The sequence below is a fragment of the Canis lupus genome, chromosome 2, assembly GCF_003254725.2.
Source record: "Canis lupus dingo isolate Sandy chromosome 2, ASM325472v2, whole genome shotgun sequence".
NCBI classification, from domain to species: Eukaryota; Metazoa; Chordata; class Mammalia; order Carnivora; family Canidae; genus Canis; species Canis lupus.
The window spans coordinates 67,274,564-67,292,445 of record NC_064244.1 but is presented as its reverse complement, the minus strand read 5'-3'; the positions used below and the strand labels follow the sequence as shown (position 1 = coordinate 67,292,445).

At 42.1% G+C, this 17,882-nt stretch overlaps 2 protein-coding genes and 1 pseudogene across 4 annotated transcripts in view; 1 reads left to right on the top strand and 2 right to left on the bottom strand.

Annotated features, from left to right (window-relative positions):
- Positions 1-17,882, top strand: part of ZBTB8A (zinc finger and BTB domain containing 8A) — a 66,997-nt gene that overhangs the window by 4,519 nt on the left and 44,596 nt on the right. For 2 of the 3 annotated variants that reach the window (XM_025447320.3, XM_025447321.3), the window contains one exon: positions 9,698-9,800. The exons of the other annotated variant lie outside the window; for it this stretch is intronic. The gene's annotated coding sequence lies outside the window, so the exon portion shown is untranslated. The remainder of the gene's footprint in view (positions 1-9,697; positions 9,801-17,882) is intronic. 3 annotated transcript variants of the gene reach the window in all.
- LOC112660015 (probable UDP-sugar transporter protein SLC35A4) lies at positions 5,322-6,289 on the bottom strand (annotated as a pseudogene).
- On the bottom strand, positions 6,446-9,540 carry LOC112660016 (SLC35A4 upstream open reading frame protein-like). The gene has a single exon (XM_049104894.1). It carries the CDS (start codon positions 7,024-7,026, stop codon positions 6,502-6,504), a length of 525 nt encoding a protein of 174 aa, XP_048960851.1. The 5' UTR covers positions 7,027-9,540; the 3' UTR covers positions 6,446-6,501.

The window sequence follows — 17,882 nt, the reverse complement described above, 5'->3', positions numbered from 1 at the left end:
TCTCCAGGATCGTGCCCCAGGCCAAAGGCAGGCGCCAAACCGCTGCGCCACCCAGGGATCCCTGATGAATAAAAATTTAAAAAACAAAGTGTACAATTCAGTGTTTTTTAGTGTATTCATAGAGCTGCACAACCATTACCGCCCTCTGATTCCAGAACATTTTCACCATAGTATAAAGAAACCTCGGGGATCCCTGGGTGGCACAGCGGTTTGGCGCCTGCCTTTGGCCCAGGGCGAGATCCTGGAGTCCCGGGATCGAATCCCACGTCAGGCTCCCCGTGCATGGAGCCTGTTTCTCCCTCTGCCTATGTCTCTGCCTCTCTCTCTCTCTGTGTGTGACTATCATAAAAATAAATAAATAAATAAATAAAATAAACTCTCACGATGACTCTCATTAAAAAAAAAAAAAAAAAAAGAAGAAGAAGAAACCTCTTACCCATTAGTAGTCACTCCCCATTCCAAATCTCCCTAGACCCATGACAACCATTAACCTACTCTGTCTCTGTCATCTGCCCATGGTGGACATTTCATCTAAATACAGTCATAAAATCTATGGTCTTTTGTGCCTCGCGGCTTTCACTTAGTGCAACATTTCAAAGTTCACGTGCTTTAGCATGTGCCAGTAATTCATGCCTTTTTAAGGTTGAATAACAGGGGATCCCTGGGTGGCTCAGCCGTTTAGCACCTGCCTTCGGCCCAGGGCATGATCCTGGAAACCCGGGATTGAGTCCCACATCAGACTCCCTGCATGGAGCCTGCTTCTCTCTCTGCCTGTGTTTCTGCCTCTCTGTGTGTGTCTCTCATGAGTAAATAAATACAATCTTAAAAAAAAAAAAAAAAAAAGGTTAAATAACAGTCCATCGTATGGATGTTCCATTTTCCCGTTGGTGGACATTTGGGTTGTTTCCATCTTTTAGCTATTATGAGTAATGCTGCTACAAACATTTGTATACAGATTTCTGTGGGGACATTTACTTTCATTTCTCTTGGATATATACCTAGGCATGGAATTGCAGGGTCACTGGTAATTCTATGTTTAATCATTTGAGGAACCTGCCAGATTGTTTTCCAAAATGGCTGCATCATTTCACATTTCTCACCAGCACTATATGAAGGTTCTGATATGTTCAGATCCAACTCTTCTTATTTGTGTGTATGTTTGTCGTAGTGATCCTACTGGATGTGAAGTGGTATCTTACTGTGATTTTGATTGGCATTTCCCTAATGACCAATGATGTTAAACACATCTTTATGTGCTTATTGCTATTTATCTTAATTTATTTCTTAATTGCTATTAATCTTACTTATTTTAGCTATTCTCTTATTTAATCTTTTTAACAGACTTCCTTAGAGCCTCTTAGCAGTCAGTATCCTCATTTTACAAGGAAGAAACTGATGCGGAGAGTTAAGTAACTTGACTAAGTCACGCAGTCACTGGTAGATCTATAATAGTATCACTCTTAAAATTCTTAAAAGCGGGCAGCCCGGGTGGCTCAGCGGTTTAGCGCCGCCTTTAGCCCAGGGCCTGATCCTGGAGACCCAGGATCGAGTCCCACGTCGGGCTCCCTGCACGGAGCCCACTGCTCCCTCTGCCTATCTCTGCCTCTCTCTCTCTCTCTCTCTCTGTATGTGTGTGTGTCTTATGAATAAATAAATAAAATCTTAAAAAAAAAAGAAATCCTTAAAAGTGCCCCAAACCTGCAAAAGTGGTGGGACTTCAGGGTCTGGTGCCTACATACTTTTTTCCTTTTTCTCTTCTCATAACCTTCCATAGGCCTCATGTCTCTAGCCACAGCAAACTCTTTATCATCCCTGAAGAAGTCATGCTGCCTTAGACCCACCTGTGCCTTTGCTCTTGGTGCTATATCTTGGAATGCCCTTTGTCCTCTTTTTTTTTTTTTTTTAAGATTTTATTTATTTATTCATGAGAGACACAGAGGGAGAGAGGCAGAGACACAGGCAGAGGGAGAAGCAGGCTCCATGCAAGGAGCGTGACATGAGACTGGATCCCGGATCTCCAGGATCACGCCCTGGGCTGAAGGCAGTGCTAAACTGCTGGGCCACCGGGGGATGCCCTTTTGTCCTCTTTTTTCCTGAATGAACTTTTTACTCATGCTATAAGACCCACTCAATTGTTACTGCCTTTAGAAAGTTCTGGACACTTCTAGACACAGTCATTTGCTTCCTTGGTTTCAGAGTTCTCTTATGCTAGGAGTATTTTCTTCATTGTAGTGTAACTTTCTTTAAAAGCTTCTCTCTTCCTCTCTGTCTCTCTTTCTCTGACTCTTTCTCTTTCCTTACAGACACTAAGGTGTTTCAGAGCACTGACCTTTCCCAGAGCCACACAGAGCCTGGCACAAAGTTGGTGCTCAATAATTATGTATCGAATGAATATGTTTTACCTTTTGGTTTGAGTATCTGCCCTTCTCATAAAAATAGAATAAAAGATTATTGTTGTAAAAAGATAGGCAAAGAAAGCATGTATAGCTATATGGAGTTCAGAACAGTGTAAAAGCAATTATTGAATCAGAGGTTGAAGTTGCTCTCTTTCCATTGTTTTTCTAACCCTTCAGACAGCCTCTATTGCTATTGAGTCCTTGGCTTTCAGCAGCATTGGAGCCATCGAGGGTATGATAAGTACCTTTGTTTTTTGTTTTCAAGATTTTATTTATTTATTCATGAGAAACACAGAGAGAGAGAGAGGGAGGCAGAGACACAGGCAGAGGGAGAAGCAGGCTCCATGCAGGGAACCTGATGTGGGACCCGATCCCGGGACTCCAGGATCATGCCCTGGGCTGAGGGCAGGTGCCAAACCTCTGAGCCACCCAGGGATCCTGACAAGGATTCTCTTTGGTTGTATCCTCTTTGGTTTCCTTTCTCACTTGCTTCCATTGGATAAGGTGCAATATAAGGTCCTTATGGTTTCAGAATATTTGGAGAAGCTTTATTTCAAAATCTACAGTGTATTTGCCATCATCAGAAGATACCACCAAACCAAACAAGGCCATAAGTTTCTCTAAGACTTTCTTAATATGTGCACTAGAATAATATTCTAAGCCTAGACACTAACATTTTAACTTTCAGATTGCAAATTTTATGGAGAGTACAGATCTTATTCTCATAAAATGTCCTCTTTGATAACATTTTTAAAAATATTTATTTATTTATTTATTATTTATTTATTATTAGTAATAAAGAGATTTATTTTTTTATTTGGGAGAAAGCACAAGTGGGAGGGGCAGAGGAAGAGGGAGAAAGAGAGAGAGAGAGAGAGAGAGAGAGAGAGAATCTCAAGCAGATTCTCTGCTGAACGCAGAGCCCAACATTGGGCTCTATCTCAGGATCCTGAGATCATGACATGAGTGGAAACTAAGAGTTTGGACACTTAACCGACTGATCCACCCAGGTGTCTCAGTGATAACACTAAAAAAATCTGAGTAACAAAAAACAGCCTGTGTGTCTGTTAAGGGATGGATGGGTAAAGAAGATATGAGAGAGATGTATATAATGGAATAATATTCAGCCATGAGAAAGAAAGAAATCCTTTGATTTGCAACAACATGGACAGACCCTGAGGGCGTTATGCTAAGTAAAGTAAGCCAGTGAGAGAAAGACAGATACTACCTGTTATCACTTATATGTGGAATTTCAAAAACAAAGTGAAATTCATAGAAACTGACTAGAAAAGTTGTGAAGGGCTGGAGGGTGGAGGAAATAGAGGTTGCTAAAGGTGCACTAACTTTCAGCTGTAAGGTGAATAAGGTCTGAAGATGTAATGTATAACATGGTAACTATAGTTGATAGCACTGTACTGTGTAATTGAAATTTGCTAAGAGAGTAGAACTTAAATGTTCTCACAGAAACAAAACAACCAACAAAAAAAACACACCAAAACCCAAACCAACGATAAATATGTGAGTGAGGTGACGGATATGTTAATTAACTAGATGGAGGGACCCCTTTCACAGTGTATACGTGTATCAGATCATCATGATGTACACTTTAAGTATCTTACAGTTTTGTTAGTTATAGCTTAATGAAGCTGAAAAAAAATCCGAATAGCAAACACCCTGGTTCCTAGAGGATAATTAACGGAGTAGCATTTGAAATGGGAATATGGCAATATCTGTTTCTAAAGGGTAACTCTTTCTTAGGGTGAGGTCTATAATAGCTAGTTAGAGTAACCTTAACTAGTTGGCCAGCTGGAATGGAGCTTTGCTATCTTCATGTATACTGTGGTTTTGAAAAGATCACTCTCTCTGAGCATACAAATATGATGGGCCCAGTCAGATTTTCTTCTGCATCCACTTTTGTATAAGTTAGCATTTTACTGGCTACAAGAAAATGTGTGGTAGTAAAATTATAAAATGTTTACATTTTCTACACAAAGACTTTTTTTTTTCAATTGCAGGAACAACCTGCACCCCAGAATACTTTGTTAAGAACTTATTGCTTACATAGTTAGAGACACTCATTGAATTATATCAAATTTCCCTGTGCCTGGTTCCAGGTTACTCTGTGTAGAGCTTCCCTAAGCTGTTGAGAGCTAGGACACTGCTAGGCAGGGGCAGGACCCAGAGTGAGAAGAATGGTACCTCCTAGGAGTTGTAGAGGGGGCAGTGGGCTTTGAGAGGGCCCTTGGGGTGAGCAGAGAGACCAGGAGTATAACCTTAAGTCAGGGCCCAGGGGCAGCATTCCCTGAGATGAGTCAAGCTCCAGCCCTCTTTGGAGTTTCCAGAACAAAGCTGGGTGGATATGGAGAACAGCACTGTGGAGGGAGCAGGGGGCATTGTCTCCAGGGTGCTGCTGGAGCCAAGGGAGCTTGGAAGAGAGGCCTGGGTAGCAATAGGGTTTTTTTGCATTATGGTGCGGGGGTGAATGTCTCTAATGGGGTGTACCAAAGCTGGGGTGGAATAGCTGTCACCAGGCCTGGGGGCAGTGGGTCTGCTGGGGTGACCACAGGAGCAAGGAGCCAACTGTTGCCCACACCCCACTTGAAACAACTGCATTGATGCAAGATGAGGCAGGGAGTTTCCTCCAATGGGGATGGGGTCATTTTTAGGCTGAGGTATGGATGCTCCCCAATTCCTTAGTGTGAACGAACATTTGGAAGTTAAATTTCTTTAATTAAACTCAGTCTCCTGAGGTAACCCTTCATTTACCTACTTCCAGAGACTAACTGGCTGCTCTCACTTCCCCACCTTTTGTCACAAGGCACTTGTTACAGGGCTGGCTGCTGAGGAAGGGTTGGAAGGCCTGGGAGGTGGCTCTGATGGTGGCCAATCTTCAGGGTCAGGAGTCCAGGTGGAGGTGGTCAGGGGCTAGCAGCTGCCATAATACAGGTGCACAACCAGACCAATGAGCAGTGTGGCCAGGAAGAAGGCAGCTGTGAGCTACAGCCGCAGCAGGGCTGCTGAGAACATGGCATTGACCACAAGTGAGCAGGACACAACAAACAGGCGTGTGATGCTGCTGCTGTGCTTCATGACAGCTGACATGAGCAGTCCATTTACTGCTTGGCTCAGTACCACAAGCGCTGCCCATCCTGAGAAACCCTCCAGGAGGCCCAGGCCAGGGCCGCCACCTGCATGCAGACCTAGATTTAGGAGCACACCAAAAGTGTAGAGGAAGAGGTTCTGAAGTGCTAGGGGCTGTCGCTTCATGAGCAGTTCTGTGTACACGGACGAGAGGCCGGAGATGAGGCAGTACAGGATGAGAAGCAGCAGTCCCAGTGGAGTGATATGCAGGGGCATGGGGCCAGCAGCAACTGCTAACGGGGATCCAGGAAGGGTGTTCCCAGGGTCCCGGAGGCCACCAGTTGCATAACAAGCCCCTGCCACCATCAGCAGCAGCAGTGCTAAGCCCTGACGTGCAGAGAGGCGGTGCCGGAGACAGAGGCAGTAGAACAGGGCCATGCTTCCAATCTTGAGATTGCTCAGCATCTGGTAGGTGCTGGGGTCCATATAACGTTGAAGATAGATCCCTAGGTTGTTGTAGCTCCGTAGAGTAGGGCTGATAGTGCAAATGGGGCATCCTGGCGCCATGGTGGGGCCCCCTGGGGCCGTGCCTGCCAGCCCACCAATAGGAAGAAGGTGCACAACAGTAGTTTGGTCAACTCGGTCAGCAGCACAGCCAAGGAGGGCCGGAAGGGCACTTTGCCGTTCACATGGCACAGTACCAGCAATGGGGTGTGGGTACCATACAAGGCAGTGGATATGAGTAGCATCAGGGTCCAGCAGGCCTACCTGGGATGGCCCAGCCCTGACATACCCCCGCCCTCTACACTCATGCCCAAACCAGACCCTGGGTGGCCTGTGTAGCTAGCAAGGGGGCAGTGGGAATTGTATCAAGTTTGGGGAAAATCCGTATGGAGCCAGCTCCCCGGAGGGAGGAGCTGTGGCACACTGCTAGAGAGTATACTGAGAATCACAGTCAGCAGCAAACTCCAGTCAGGGATGGAAAAGAAAGGGGCTGGTGGCTCTAGAAGCCACAGTTTTGGGGTCAGTCCCATGGGGTTAAGGAGGGGCATCCAAACTGCTGGCTGATAAGCTGCCGTTTACTCTCTGTAGGAAGGAAAGCAAGGATGAAGGCTGTGGGCAAGTTGGAGATAGCAAAAGGGTGGGTGATAGGTCGGGAAGCCAAATATGGTGTCTGTGGTTGAAAGGCCTCTACCTGCAGGCCAGCGGTGCTCATCCTTTCTCCCCCATGGGATCCAGAGCTAGTCAGCCCCTTTTGCAATGACTGAAGATAGTCCCTCAATGTCTTCTTCACATTGGGCACGGCATATGCCTGGGCTGCATAGATGCCAGTGCAGGTACCCACAGCAAAGCCCAATACTGCTGATGCCCTCAGTTTGGCCACCACATAGCCGGCTAAGAAGCCCTTGAGGAATGGGGAGGACAAGAGCGAGCCATCCTGGCACATCCCGCTGCTGACTTCTTCCACACACTGCTGCAGGTGTTCCAGCTGGTTCTTGAGGAATGACAGGTCCTTAAGCTTGGGCAGAGAATCCTTGTCATCCACCATCTTCCCCGGCGAACCTAAAGACGTGTTTTAAAGTGGTCTGTGCAATTAATAATAGTGATGATAAGTATTATTATTACCATAATAAGGGGCTTGTTATAAGTCAGGCACTGTTGTCAGCACTTTACCTAGACAATTTTCTCATTTACTCTGTCCTGTAGCTCTAGGAGGTATTTCTATTATTCCGTTTTATAGATGGGGAAACTGAGGCTCTAGAAGGTTAATTTCCCATGTTATCTAGTTAGTGTGTGGCACAGCCAGAATTTGCACCTGGATAGTCTGATTCCAGAGCCTGTATGCCCGCACACTGACCAGTTCTGCTGCTCACAGACAGACTACTCACACGTCTGCTTAAATTTTGAGGCAAATGATGTTTAATATGTCATCCAGGCCTTGTTGCCGGAAGAAGACACCACTCTAGTGTTTTCATTCGTTTACTAAAGGGAATTGAGTGCTTACAGAATCACTGGAAGGGCCAGGAAGAATCATTCCCAGAACCAGACTGCCAAACAGGCCCCCCAAGGGAGGGAATCAGGAGGCTACCACTGGCACTGTTGCGTTCCACATGACATGGCTAGTTCAAAGGTCAAGAAATTGCTACCCTGAAACTGCCCCTCAACACCCACCAACTGGTGATGGTTGTCTCCACCAAATTTGTCTCTGAATAGCCATGAAGCTCTGGACACTGGAAGGCTGCTGTAGGAAAATCCATTGTTTCCATAAATGTACTTGCCGGCATTAATGCCTAAGCAGCAGAACGATGGTCTCTGCCTCATTTTGGTCTTCCAAATCTCACAGAAGAACATTTGATGGATGGACCCTATTTCACATAGGGAAACTTAACCGTAAAGGAGTCTGGGAAATGTATTCTTTAATTTTCCAAAAGGGAGGTTAATACACAAACTAGCATCTGCTAGGGTAGGAGCGCCTGGCTGGCTCAGTCAGTAGAGCATGCGACTCCTGATCTCAGGGTGGCAAGTTCAAGTCCCATGTTGAGTGTGGAACCTACTTTAAAAATTTTGTTTAAAAAAAATATCTGCTAGGGTAGAACGTGGTGGTTATCCCTAAAAATGACATGTCATCGGTATCTAAAAACTACTTCCGGCACAGACTATGTTCAGAAATCACTTTTCTTAAACAGCCACAGAATTAACTTTTGCTTGCCACTGTACAGACCCAGTACTAGTTAGTGTGCTGTTAAAGTACCATTGTTGAAATAGTGAAGCTAAAGCTATCACAGTAAGTACCCTTTGCTGAGTGCCCTCCTAGCTCAGTGGGGCTAGGTAATGGATGAGCTTTTAGTATAGTAAGGAGCTGTTCTCAAAAATTATTTATTTTATTCCCCCAACTACAGTTTTCTGCTCAAAAATCTTTGTATGCCTCTAGCAACAATGTTTTGAATGGTTCAAGTTGCCAGAATTCAGACCTCCTCATGAGTGGGTAGTTGATGCAATTGTTTTACTAGTTTATTTTTTTTATTTTTATTTTTTAAAAGATTTTATTTATTTATTCATGAGAGACGGAGAGAGAGGCAGAGACACAGGCAGAGGAAGAAGCAGGCTCTCTGCAGGAGCCTGACTTGATCCCCAACCCTGGGATCAGGCCCTGAGTCAAAGGCAGATGCTTAACCACTAAGCCACCCAGGCGTCCCTGTTTTACTAGATTAAATATATTTGAACAGTTCTCCTCTCCTTGGTGCTGTTTTCAGGATACTCATTTAAAAATTATGTCAGTTTGTTTTTTCCTTCTACTGGCCTGTATTATCTAGATTTTCTGTAAGTATATAATACTCTTATAATCAGAAAAAAATACACATTACCTTAAAAAGTGATTCCATTACTTTAGTCCAGAAATTTTTGGCGAGAATTCTGAGCTTAACTGATTGGTTTAAAAAGCATCAAATTCATTTTCCACTGCCTCTGGGCATAAAGCCTAACACTGTCTTTGATTAACAGAACTTCATGGTCAATGAAGAAAATATCAAACAGATTTTTTTTTTTGGTAATTAAAAACGGTTGGAAAACTGAAAAATTTTTAACAAGTTGTTACAGCTGATATCACAATTTGTGGTACATTCTGGTACAATCTGGCAAACTGAATAAGTTATAAAAGATCTGGATAAAAAAAAAAAAAGATCTGGATGACTACAGTAGGGCTTTCTGAACATATGTGGTAGGATTTTTTTTCCCCACTTCCCGCAACCATACAGTTTTTAAGAAATGTCGAATTTTTCAAGTTGAGTCTTTAAAGCTCTTCTGTTTGGTTTTCTTGCAAATTGTATTAATGCCACTTGCAGGAAAAGGGTAATATGACATGTCTTGCTGTTGTGGTACCTCATCTACTGGTCTGCCTTTGAACATCTGACATCTTAAGAAATTTATTTTATTGTCAAAGTTAAAAAGTATGTCTGCTTGCAATTTGCCATACCCCATCTTAATATCAGAAATCACTTCTCGCAGACTTTAATATTAAGATTTCACTAAAAAATAAGCAAATTTATTTTTATTTCTGTTAATTCATCATCTCTGCCAATTATCTATTTTTACCTGCTAAAAAGTGGTACCTGATATAGGCTGCCATGTAGTTTAAGTAAGTATCTAGTAAGTACCTTAGCAGATGCTGCTGTCTCTTATTACAAAAATACATTATAAATAGCTATTTGCTCTCTCTGCAGGACATCCTTCACATACAGAGTGTGTTTGACTTGGAATCTTCCCTTTTTTACTCCACTCAATTGACATAGCAGGGTTTCAAGAGCAGCGTTCATAAATTTTCAGGTATGAGCAATTTTAATTCTTGATATTATACCTAACTTAAATATACAGATAGTAGAAAGTCAAGTTTTGCAATGATAGATTTTTATATATTAGCATATGGATTTATTGCTTGAAAAGTTATTGTATAAAACATTCAACATTCTGATTTTCTTGGCCAGATCTCCCTGTTCACTTTTTGCTAAATTTTTAACTCATTGCGTGTCTTGTGTATGTATCTCTTCCATTCTACCTCGTTCAAAGATTCCTATAACATAAGAGCTACAGATGATCCAAACCAGTTCACTCAATTGGCAGAGAAGGAAATGAAACCTAGAAAGGTAAAGTCTGTGGACATAGAGTTAATTGAGTGGTAGAGCTAGTGTCAGATGTTCCAGCTCTTCTTCTGACAGTTGTGCAGAGGTACAGCTCAGCAGTTACATCCTGAAGCTTTGGAATCACACGTCTGGGTTAATACCCTTTTCTGTCCAATGGGGAGAACCATACCACCTACTGGATAGGTTTATCCTGTGTGAGGATTAAAGAAGACAATATATTTTGCTACTGTTATTATTTTCAGTGGCTCTTGTTATTTCTCATTGGGTTGACCTCACTGCTTCTTGAAACTGCCCACCGTGGATAACGGTCACCATACACTCTCTCCAGATTCTCCCTGTAAGTCTCTGTAACACTGGCTTCTTTTCCCCATCTTGCTCCACAGTCGAGTCCAGGTCCTGTAGGTTCTCATCTCAGCCATGCTTCCTATGAGTTCCTCCGTCTGTCTTTGAAGATATCTTCTACTTCTCTGTCTTCAGATCTGACTTACCCTTTGAACTTCAGATCAGTGTTTCCAGTGGCCCTATGGCCATTGCTTCCCAATTTTCCACTCAACTCTCACATGATGTGCTAAAACCAAAGCCATTCTTTTTCCCCTAAACCAGTTCTTTTCTCCTGACTTCCTAATTTCTGTTAGTGATACTACCAAACTTAGTGACAGCAGTGGGGCCTTCTGAACATACATGGCAGGATTTTTCAGCTGGCCATCAAGACCCATGGATTTATTTCCCATTTATGTATTTTGCATCTTTTCCTTCCTTCCCTTTCCTGCCATCATCATGGTGTTCAGGCCATTAACCAGATGAGCTTGCAATAGAGTAACTGTTCATTTACCTGGAAGTGGCTGGGTTCCTTTTCTCTCTCTCCCCCAAGAAATACCACTTCTCGACTTTTCATAATGGAATGTCAACTTGTCCCTTGTTCACTTAGCACATGAATCTTGATTTAAGGAAAGAAGCAGAATATCATTACTCCGAGAGCTTCCAAAATGCCTTAATCGTGAATTACAACCCAGGTTTGGTTAAATGTGAGACTCGTTAATATTTACCCACTTGTTTGACAAACTTTAAAAATTTTTGTTTTTGAATATATTTTTATTATTCAGAGCTCAAAATATTTGAAAGTATACCATCTAAAGCCTTTATCCCATTCTTGTTTCCTGTCCCCTAGATTCCATCTCACAACTCAAAACCACTGTTCTGTTTCTTGTTAGTCTGGCTCAGACTTTCTGCTTATTTTTCCTTTGCATACACACACACACACACACACACATGCAAGCTCTATTTCTTGCTTTTTAAAAAATTTAACTGTGCATCATAGCCATCTTTCCAGATAACTCTCCCCTGTTCATGACATTTTTCTGATCCTTCACTATCACAGAGGGTTCTTCAGTGAATAACCATGTACATGTGTCATTTAAAAAAAAACATTTTATTTATTTATTCATGAGAGACACACAGAGAGAGGCAGAGACAGAGGGAGAAGCAGGCTCCTCACAGGGAGCCCAATGCAGGACTCAATCCCCAGACCGGGGATCATTCCCTGAGCCAAAGACAGATGCTCAACCGCTGAGCCACCCAGATGGCCATGTGTGTCATTTTGATCATGTACCAGCACACCTGTAGGATAAATTTCCAGAAGTGAAATATCTTGGTCAGAAAATATATGTATTTGTAATTTTGAGAACAGTTGCTGATTTGACCTCCATGGAGTCGTACTAATTTATATTCCTACCAGTAATGATTGAGGGTACCTGTTTTCCCACATTCTTTTTTTTAAAAGATTTTATATATTTATTAGAGAGAAAGTGAGCATGTGAATGGGGGAGGGGCAGAGGGAGAGGGAGAGAGAGAAGCTTAAGCAGAGGTTCCATGTGGGGCTTGATCTTACAACCCATGAGATCATAACCTGAGCCGAAAGTACAAGTTGGATGCTCAACAATACATCAGTGTGGCTTTAATGTGTGTTTATATTTTTATGACCAAGGTTAAACATACCTTTCATATGATAAGGGACATTTATGTTTCTTTTCCTGGGAACTGTCCTTTGTCTCATTTTGTCTTAGGATTATTGTTCTTTTACTTGCCAATTTCTTAGAAGCTCAGTAGAGATGACCCTTTTCTCTGATAGACTTTTTTGCTGCATCATATGTCTTTTGCCTTTGCTCGTGGTTATTTTTTGGCCATGCAGGATTTTATTTAATTTTTATATAATCAAATGTTTGTTTGTTTTTTAATGGCTTCTGCATATTGAGTCACAGACCCTTCCCACTCAGAGTTTATAGAGTCTCCCATATTTTCTCTTAGAACTTCTAAGGCTTTGTGGTAACACTTAAATCTTTGATCCATATGGAATTTATTCTGGTTTGAGATGGGAAGTGCAAATCCAGCTTTTTTTTTTTTTTTTGAAAGCTAAAATTGCCCCAGTGCCACTTATTAAACTGCTCATTTTTTTCACCATAAGTTCATCATCTATTAAATTCCCACCAATACTAGAGTGTATGTCTGGATTTTCAATATACTCCATTGGTCTTTTTCTTTATCACCAGCATCACGGTTTTAAGTACTGTGGAAGTATAATTAGATAGATGTTGGTGCTAATTCCTTCTCTTTGTTCTTCTTTTTCATAATTCAACTAGCTATTCTTGTTTATTTATTTTTCCATAAAACCTTGGTAGCAACTTGTATTGATCTTAAAATAACCTGCTGGTGTTTTTATATGGTCAAGTTATGATAACATATCTTAGGAAGAACTAACACCCAATATGTTGAATCTTCCAATTCAAAAGTCTTGCCTTTCCATAGTCTTCTCTTACATCCTTGGTTTTCTTTCTTTCTTTCTTCTTTCTTTCTTCTTTCTTCTTTCTTTCTTTCTTTCTTTCTTTTCTTCTTTCTTTCTTTCTTTCTTCTTCCTTCCTTTCTTTTTTCCCTTCCCTTCACTAATCCCGTCCTTCCCTTCACCTTACCTTCCCTTCCCTGACCTTCCTTCCCTTCACCTCCCTTCTCGTCTCTTCTCTTCTCTCTCTCTCTTCTCTTCGCTTCTCTTCTCTTCTCTTCTCTTCTCTTCTCTTCCTTTCTCTTCTCGTCCTCTCCTTCTCCTCTCCTCTCCTCTCCTCTCCTCTCCTCTCCTCTCCTCTCCTCTCCTCTCCTCTCTCTTTTTCTTTTTCTTTTTCTTTTTTTCTTTTCTTCTTTCCTCTTTCAACAGAAAGAGAGAGATCACAAGCAGGCAGAGCAGGGCAGCCTGGGTGGCTCAGCGCTTTAGCTCCGCCTTCAGCCCAGGATGTGACGCGGGAGACCCGGAATCGAGTCCCATGTCAGGCTCCTTATAGGGAGCCTGCTTCTCCCTCTGCCTGTGTCTCTGCCTCTCTCTCTCTCTGTGTCTCTCATGAATGAATAAATAAATAAACAAACAAACAAACAAACAAATAAATAAATAAAATTTTAAAAAACAAAACAAAAAACAAGCAGGCAGAGTAGCAGGCAGAGGGAGAGGGAGAAGCAGACTCCCCACTGAGCAGGGAGCCTGACCTGGGGCTCAATCCCAGGATTCTGAGATCATGACCTTAGCTGAAGTCATATGCTTAACTGACTGAGCCACCTAGGCACCCCTAAAAAACTGTTTTTTATATTGAGCTAAAATCTGGCTTCCTAAAGTCTCATCTATTGGTCTGCTTTGCTTTTCAGAACCACTCTGAATATTCATTCAATAAATACTGATTGAGCCATATGCCATTTAGCACCATATACTCTGTGCTAGGGACACTGAGGTGAACAAAACAGAGTCCTTGCCCTTTGGGGGCTTACGTGCTAGCCATCGGTCTAGAGGACTTGTCTATTGGAATGACTTGAAAGAATTCTGTTTCTTCTACATAACTGCCCTTCAGTATTAGAAGATAACTCTCATGTCTCCTTTGAATCCTTTCTGCTAGTTTCTAAACCATGTCTCCTGTGACAGTTTCTCTGACACTAGCCAGTGAGCTATAGTTAACTGTAGTGATACAATGACACTCCTCCCCACCCTGCAGATGGGCTTGTCCAGATAACCTCTGATGATGTGGCACCAAAGCAAAGACTTGTATAATGTTGGGGAACAGGTTGTGTGAAGATGTGAGTGAGGAGTGTTCCTGAAACAAGGGCCATGGGGAGTGAACTGGCCCTTTGGGGAACATCAAGACCAATGAGGTTAGCACTGGGGGTGGGCAGAGGGTGGGAGGAAAGGAGATCTTGCAACCCTTTTAGACAAGGGTAAAGATCTTGGATTTCTTTCTAAGTGGTAGGTTCTGAGTAGAGGAATGCTATGCTCTGACTTAGGTTTGAGTAGATCCCTCTGGAAAAAGCAGAGACCAGCCAGGAAGCTAATACAGTAGTCTTCTAATCAGATATTCTTTTATGATCCTTAGGAGGGTTTTGCCATTTTTGTCATAAACTTCCTGCATGCTTCTTATTAAAATATTTAGTTTCAACTATTTTTGTGAAAGGAATCTTCCACTATATCTGCTAATTACCTATTTGTTTTTGTGTATTAATTTTGTAAGTGGCTGTCTTACCAGATTCTTTTGTTTCTAGAAGTTTTTATTTAATTGACTTTATTAAGGTATAATTTACGTAAAATAAAGTGCACCCATTTGAAGTGTACAATTCAGTGAGTTTTGACATATATTCATGTGTAACAGTCACCATAAGTAAGATACAGGACATTTCCATCACCTAAAATTTCCCTCCTGTCCTTTTATCCCCTTATGCCTTTTTGTAGTTAAATCCTCCTGTCTCACTCACAGCCCCAGGCAGCTATTAATCTCCTAATTCTGTCACTCTGGATTAGTTTCGCCTGTTCTAGAATTTCTTGTAATGAGAATCACCCAGTATGTACTCTTTTGTGTCTGGCTTCTTTTGTTGAGGCTAATGCTTTTGAGATTCATTCAGATCCTGGTGTATATTAGAGGTTTGTTCCCTGCTATTGCTCAGTACTATTCCATGGTACAGATGTACCACAGTGTAGCTATTCACCAATTTATGAATGTTTTCTTTCCAGTTTGGGGCCAGTATGAATGAAGCTGCTATGAAAATTCTCGTGCAGGTCTCAATGTGGACATATGTTTTCATTTCTCTTGGGTAAAAACTTAGGAATGAAATTGTTGGCTCAAAAGTAGATATAACTTTATTAGAACTGCTAAGCAGTTTTCCAGAGTGACTGTCTCATTTCATATTCCTTTTTTTTCATTTCATATTCCTGCCAGTAGTGAGATCTAATTTCTCCACATTCTTGTCAATACTTAATATTGTCCATCTTTTTAGTTTTAGCCCTAATAGTATGTATGTAATGACTTTTTTTCTAAAGATTTAATTAATTTATTTATTTGGGGAGGGGAGAGAGAGACAAGCAGACTCCATGCTGGGCACAGAGCCTGAGGTGGGGCTTGATCCTATGACCCTGAGATCATGACCAGAGTTGGAAGCTTAACCAACTGAGCCACCCGGGTGCCCCTGTGACAATGAAATTTAATTGTTTTTTTTTTTTTAAGATTTTATTTATTTATTCATGAGAGACAGAAAGAGAGACAGAGAGGCAGAGACACAGGCAAAGGGAGAAGCAGGCTCCATGCAGGGAACCTGACACGGGACTCGATCCTGGGACTCCAGGATCAGGCCCTGGGCCAAAGCCAGGCGCTAAACCGCTGAGCCACCCAGGGATCCCTAATTGTGGTTTTAATTTGCATTTGCTATATGAAGAATGTTAGAGATACCTGGGTGGCTCAGTTGGTTAAGCATGGGACTCTTGATTTGCGTTCAGGTCATGATCTTAGGGTCATGTGATGGAGCCCCTGGTCAGGCTCTGCACTGGGCATGAAGCCTGCTTAAGATTTTCTCTCTGCCTGCCTTTCCTCCCCATGTTTGTGCATGAACTTGTGCCCACACAAGCTCTCTCTCTCTCTCTCTCTTTTTTTTTTTTTTTCTCTCTCTCTTTAAAAAAAAGAAAAGAGGGCAACCCTGGTGGTGCAGCGGTTTAGCGCCGCCTGCAGCTTGGGGCGTGATCCTGGAGACCCGGGATCGAGTCCCACGTCAGGCTCTCTGTGTGGTGCCTGCTTCTCCCTCTGCCTGTGTCTCTGCCTCTCTCTCTGTCTCTATGAATAAATAAAATAAAAAAATCTTTAAAAAAAATAAAAATAAAAATAAAAAAAAGAAAATAATTATGTTAAACATCTTTTAATGTGCTAATTTGTATATCTTCTTTTGGGAAATGTTCAAATCATTTCAATCATTTTCTAATTGTTCATTTACCAATGTCATATAGTTTGTCCTATTATTTAGTTGTTTGATGTCTTTATATATTCTGGATACAAGTCTTTTGTCAGGTATATGTGTTGCAAATACTTATTCTAATTCATGGCTTGGCTTCTCATTTCCTTAACAGTATGGTTCAAAGTGCAGAATTTGTCAGATTTTTCTTTATGCCCAAGATTTTTGTGTGCAATAAGTCTTTGTCTAGGGGCACCTGGCTGGCTTGGTTGGAAGAGTGTGTCATTCTTGGTCTTGGAGTCATGGATTTGAGCCCCACGTTGGGTGTAAAGATTGCTAAAGTAAATACACTTAAAAAAAAATAAAAAAGAAGAAGGGTGCCTGTGTGGCACAGTCTGTTAAGTTTCATACTCTTGATTCTACTCAGGACATGATCTCAAGGTTGTGAGACTGAGTCCTGCCTCAGGCTCTGTGCTGAGTGTGGAATTTCCTTGGGATTGTCTCTCCGTCTCCTTCTACCCCTGCCCCCTCCCCCACTTTCTCAAATAAATACATAAATCTTAAAAAATAAAAAACAGAAAAGGGTTCTTGGGTGGTTTAGTCAGTTAAGGACCAACTCTTGATTTCAGCTCACTTAATGATCTCAGGGTCGTGAGATTGAGCCCTGTGTTAGGCTCTGCACTGAACCTGCTTGAGATTCTCTCTCCCTCTCCTGCTGTCCCTCCCCCTGCTCATGCATTCTCTTGAAAGAAGGAAAGAAGGAAGGAAGGAAGGAAGGAAGGAAGGAAGGAAGGAAGGAAGGAAGGAAGAAGAAAGAAAGAAAGAAAGAAAGAAAGAAAGAAAGAAAGAAAGAAAGAAAGAAAGAAAGAAAGAAAGAAAGAAAGTAAGTCTGCTTATCCCAAAGTCCTGTAGATTTTCGCCTGTTTTCTTCTAGAAATTTAACTTTTACACTTAGTCTTGTGATCCATTTTGAGTTAAAATTTGTCCGTGGTGTGAAATAAGGGTCAAGGTTCATTTTTTCCCTATAATGGTTACCCAGCTGTTCTGGCACCATTTGTCTGAAAATTCAGTTATTGTGGCACCTTTTAAGAAATTTGATAAAATTGATAATATATTTGTATATTTCTGGACTCTCTTCTATTCCATTGATCTATGTGTCTTTCCTAATGTTAATACTACATTGTCAAGGTGCCTGGGTGGCTCAGTCAGTTGAGTGTCCCGACTCTTGGTTTAGGCCATGATCTCAGGGTTGTAGGATCGAGCCCCCAGGTGTGCTTTGCACTCAGCACAGAGTCTGCTTGTCCCTCTCCCTCCATTTCTCCCTGCCATCCATCTCTAAAATTAATAAATAAAAAAATCTTTAAAAAAATACTACACTGGGATCCCTGGGTGGCGCAGCGGTTTGGTGCCTGCCTTTGGCCCAGGGCGCGATCCTGGAGACCCGGGATCGAATCCCACATCGGGCTCCCGGTGCATGGAGCCTGCTTCTCCCTCTGCCTGTGTCTCTGCCTTTCTCTCTCTCTGTGACTATCAT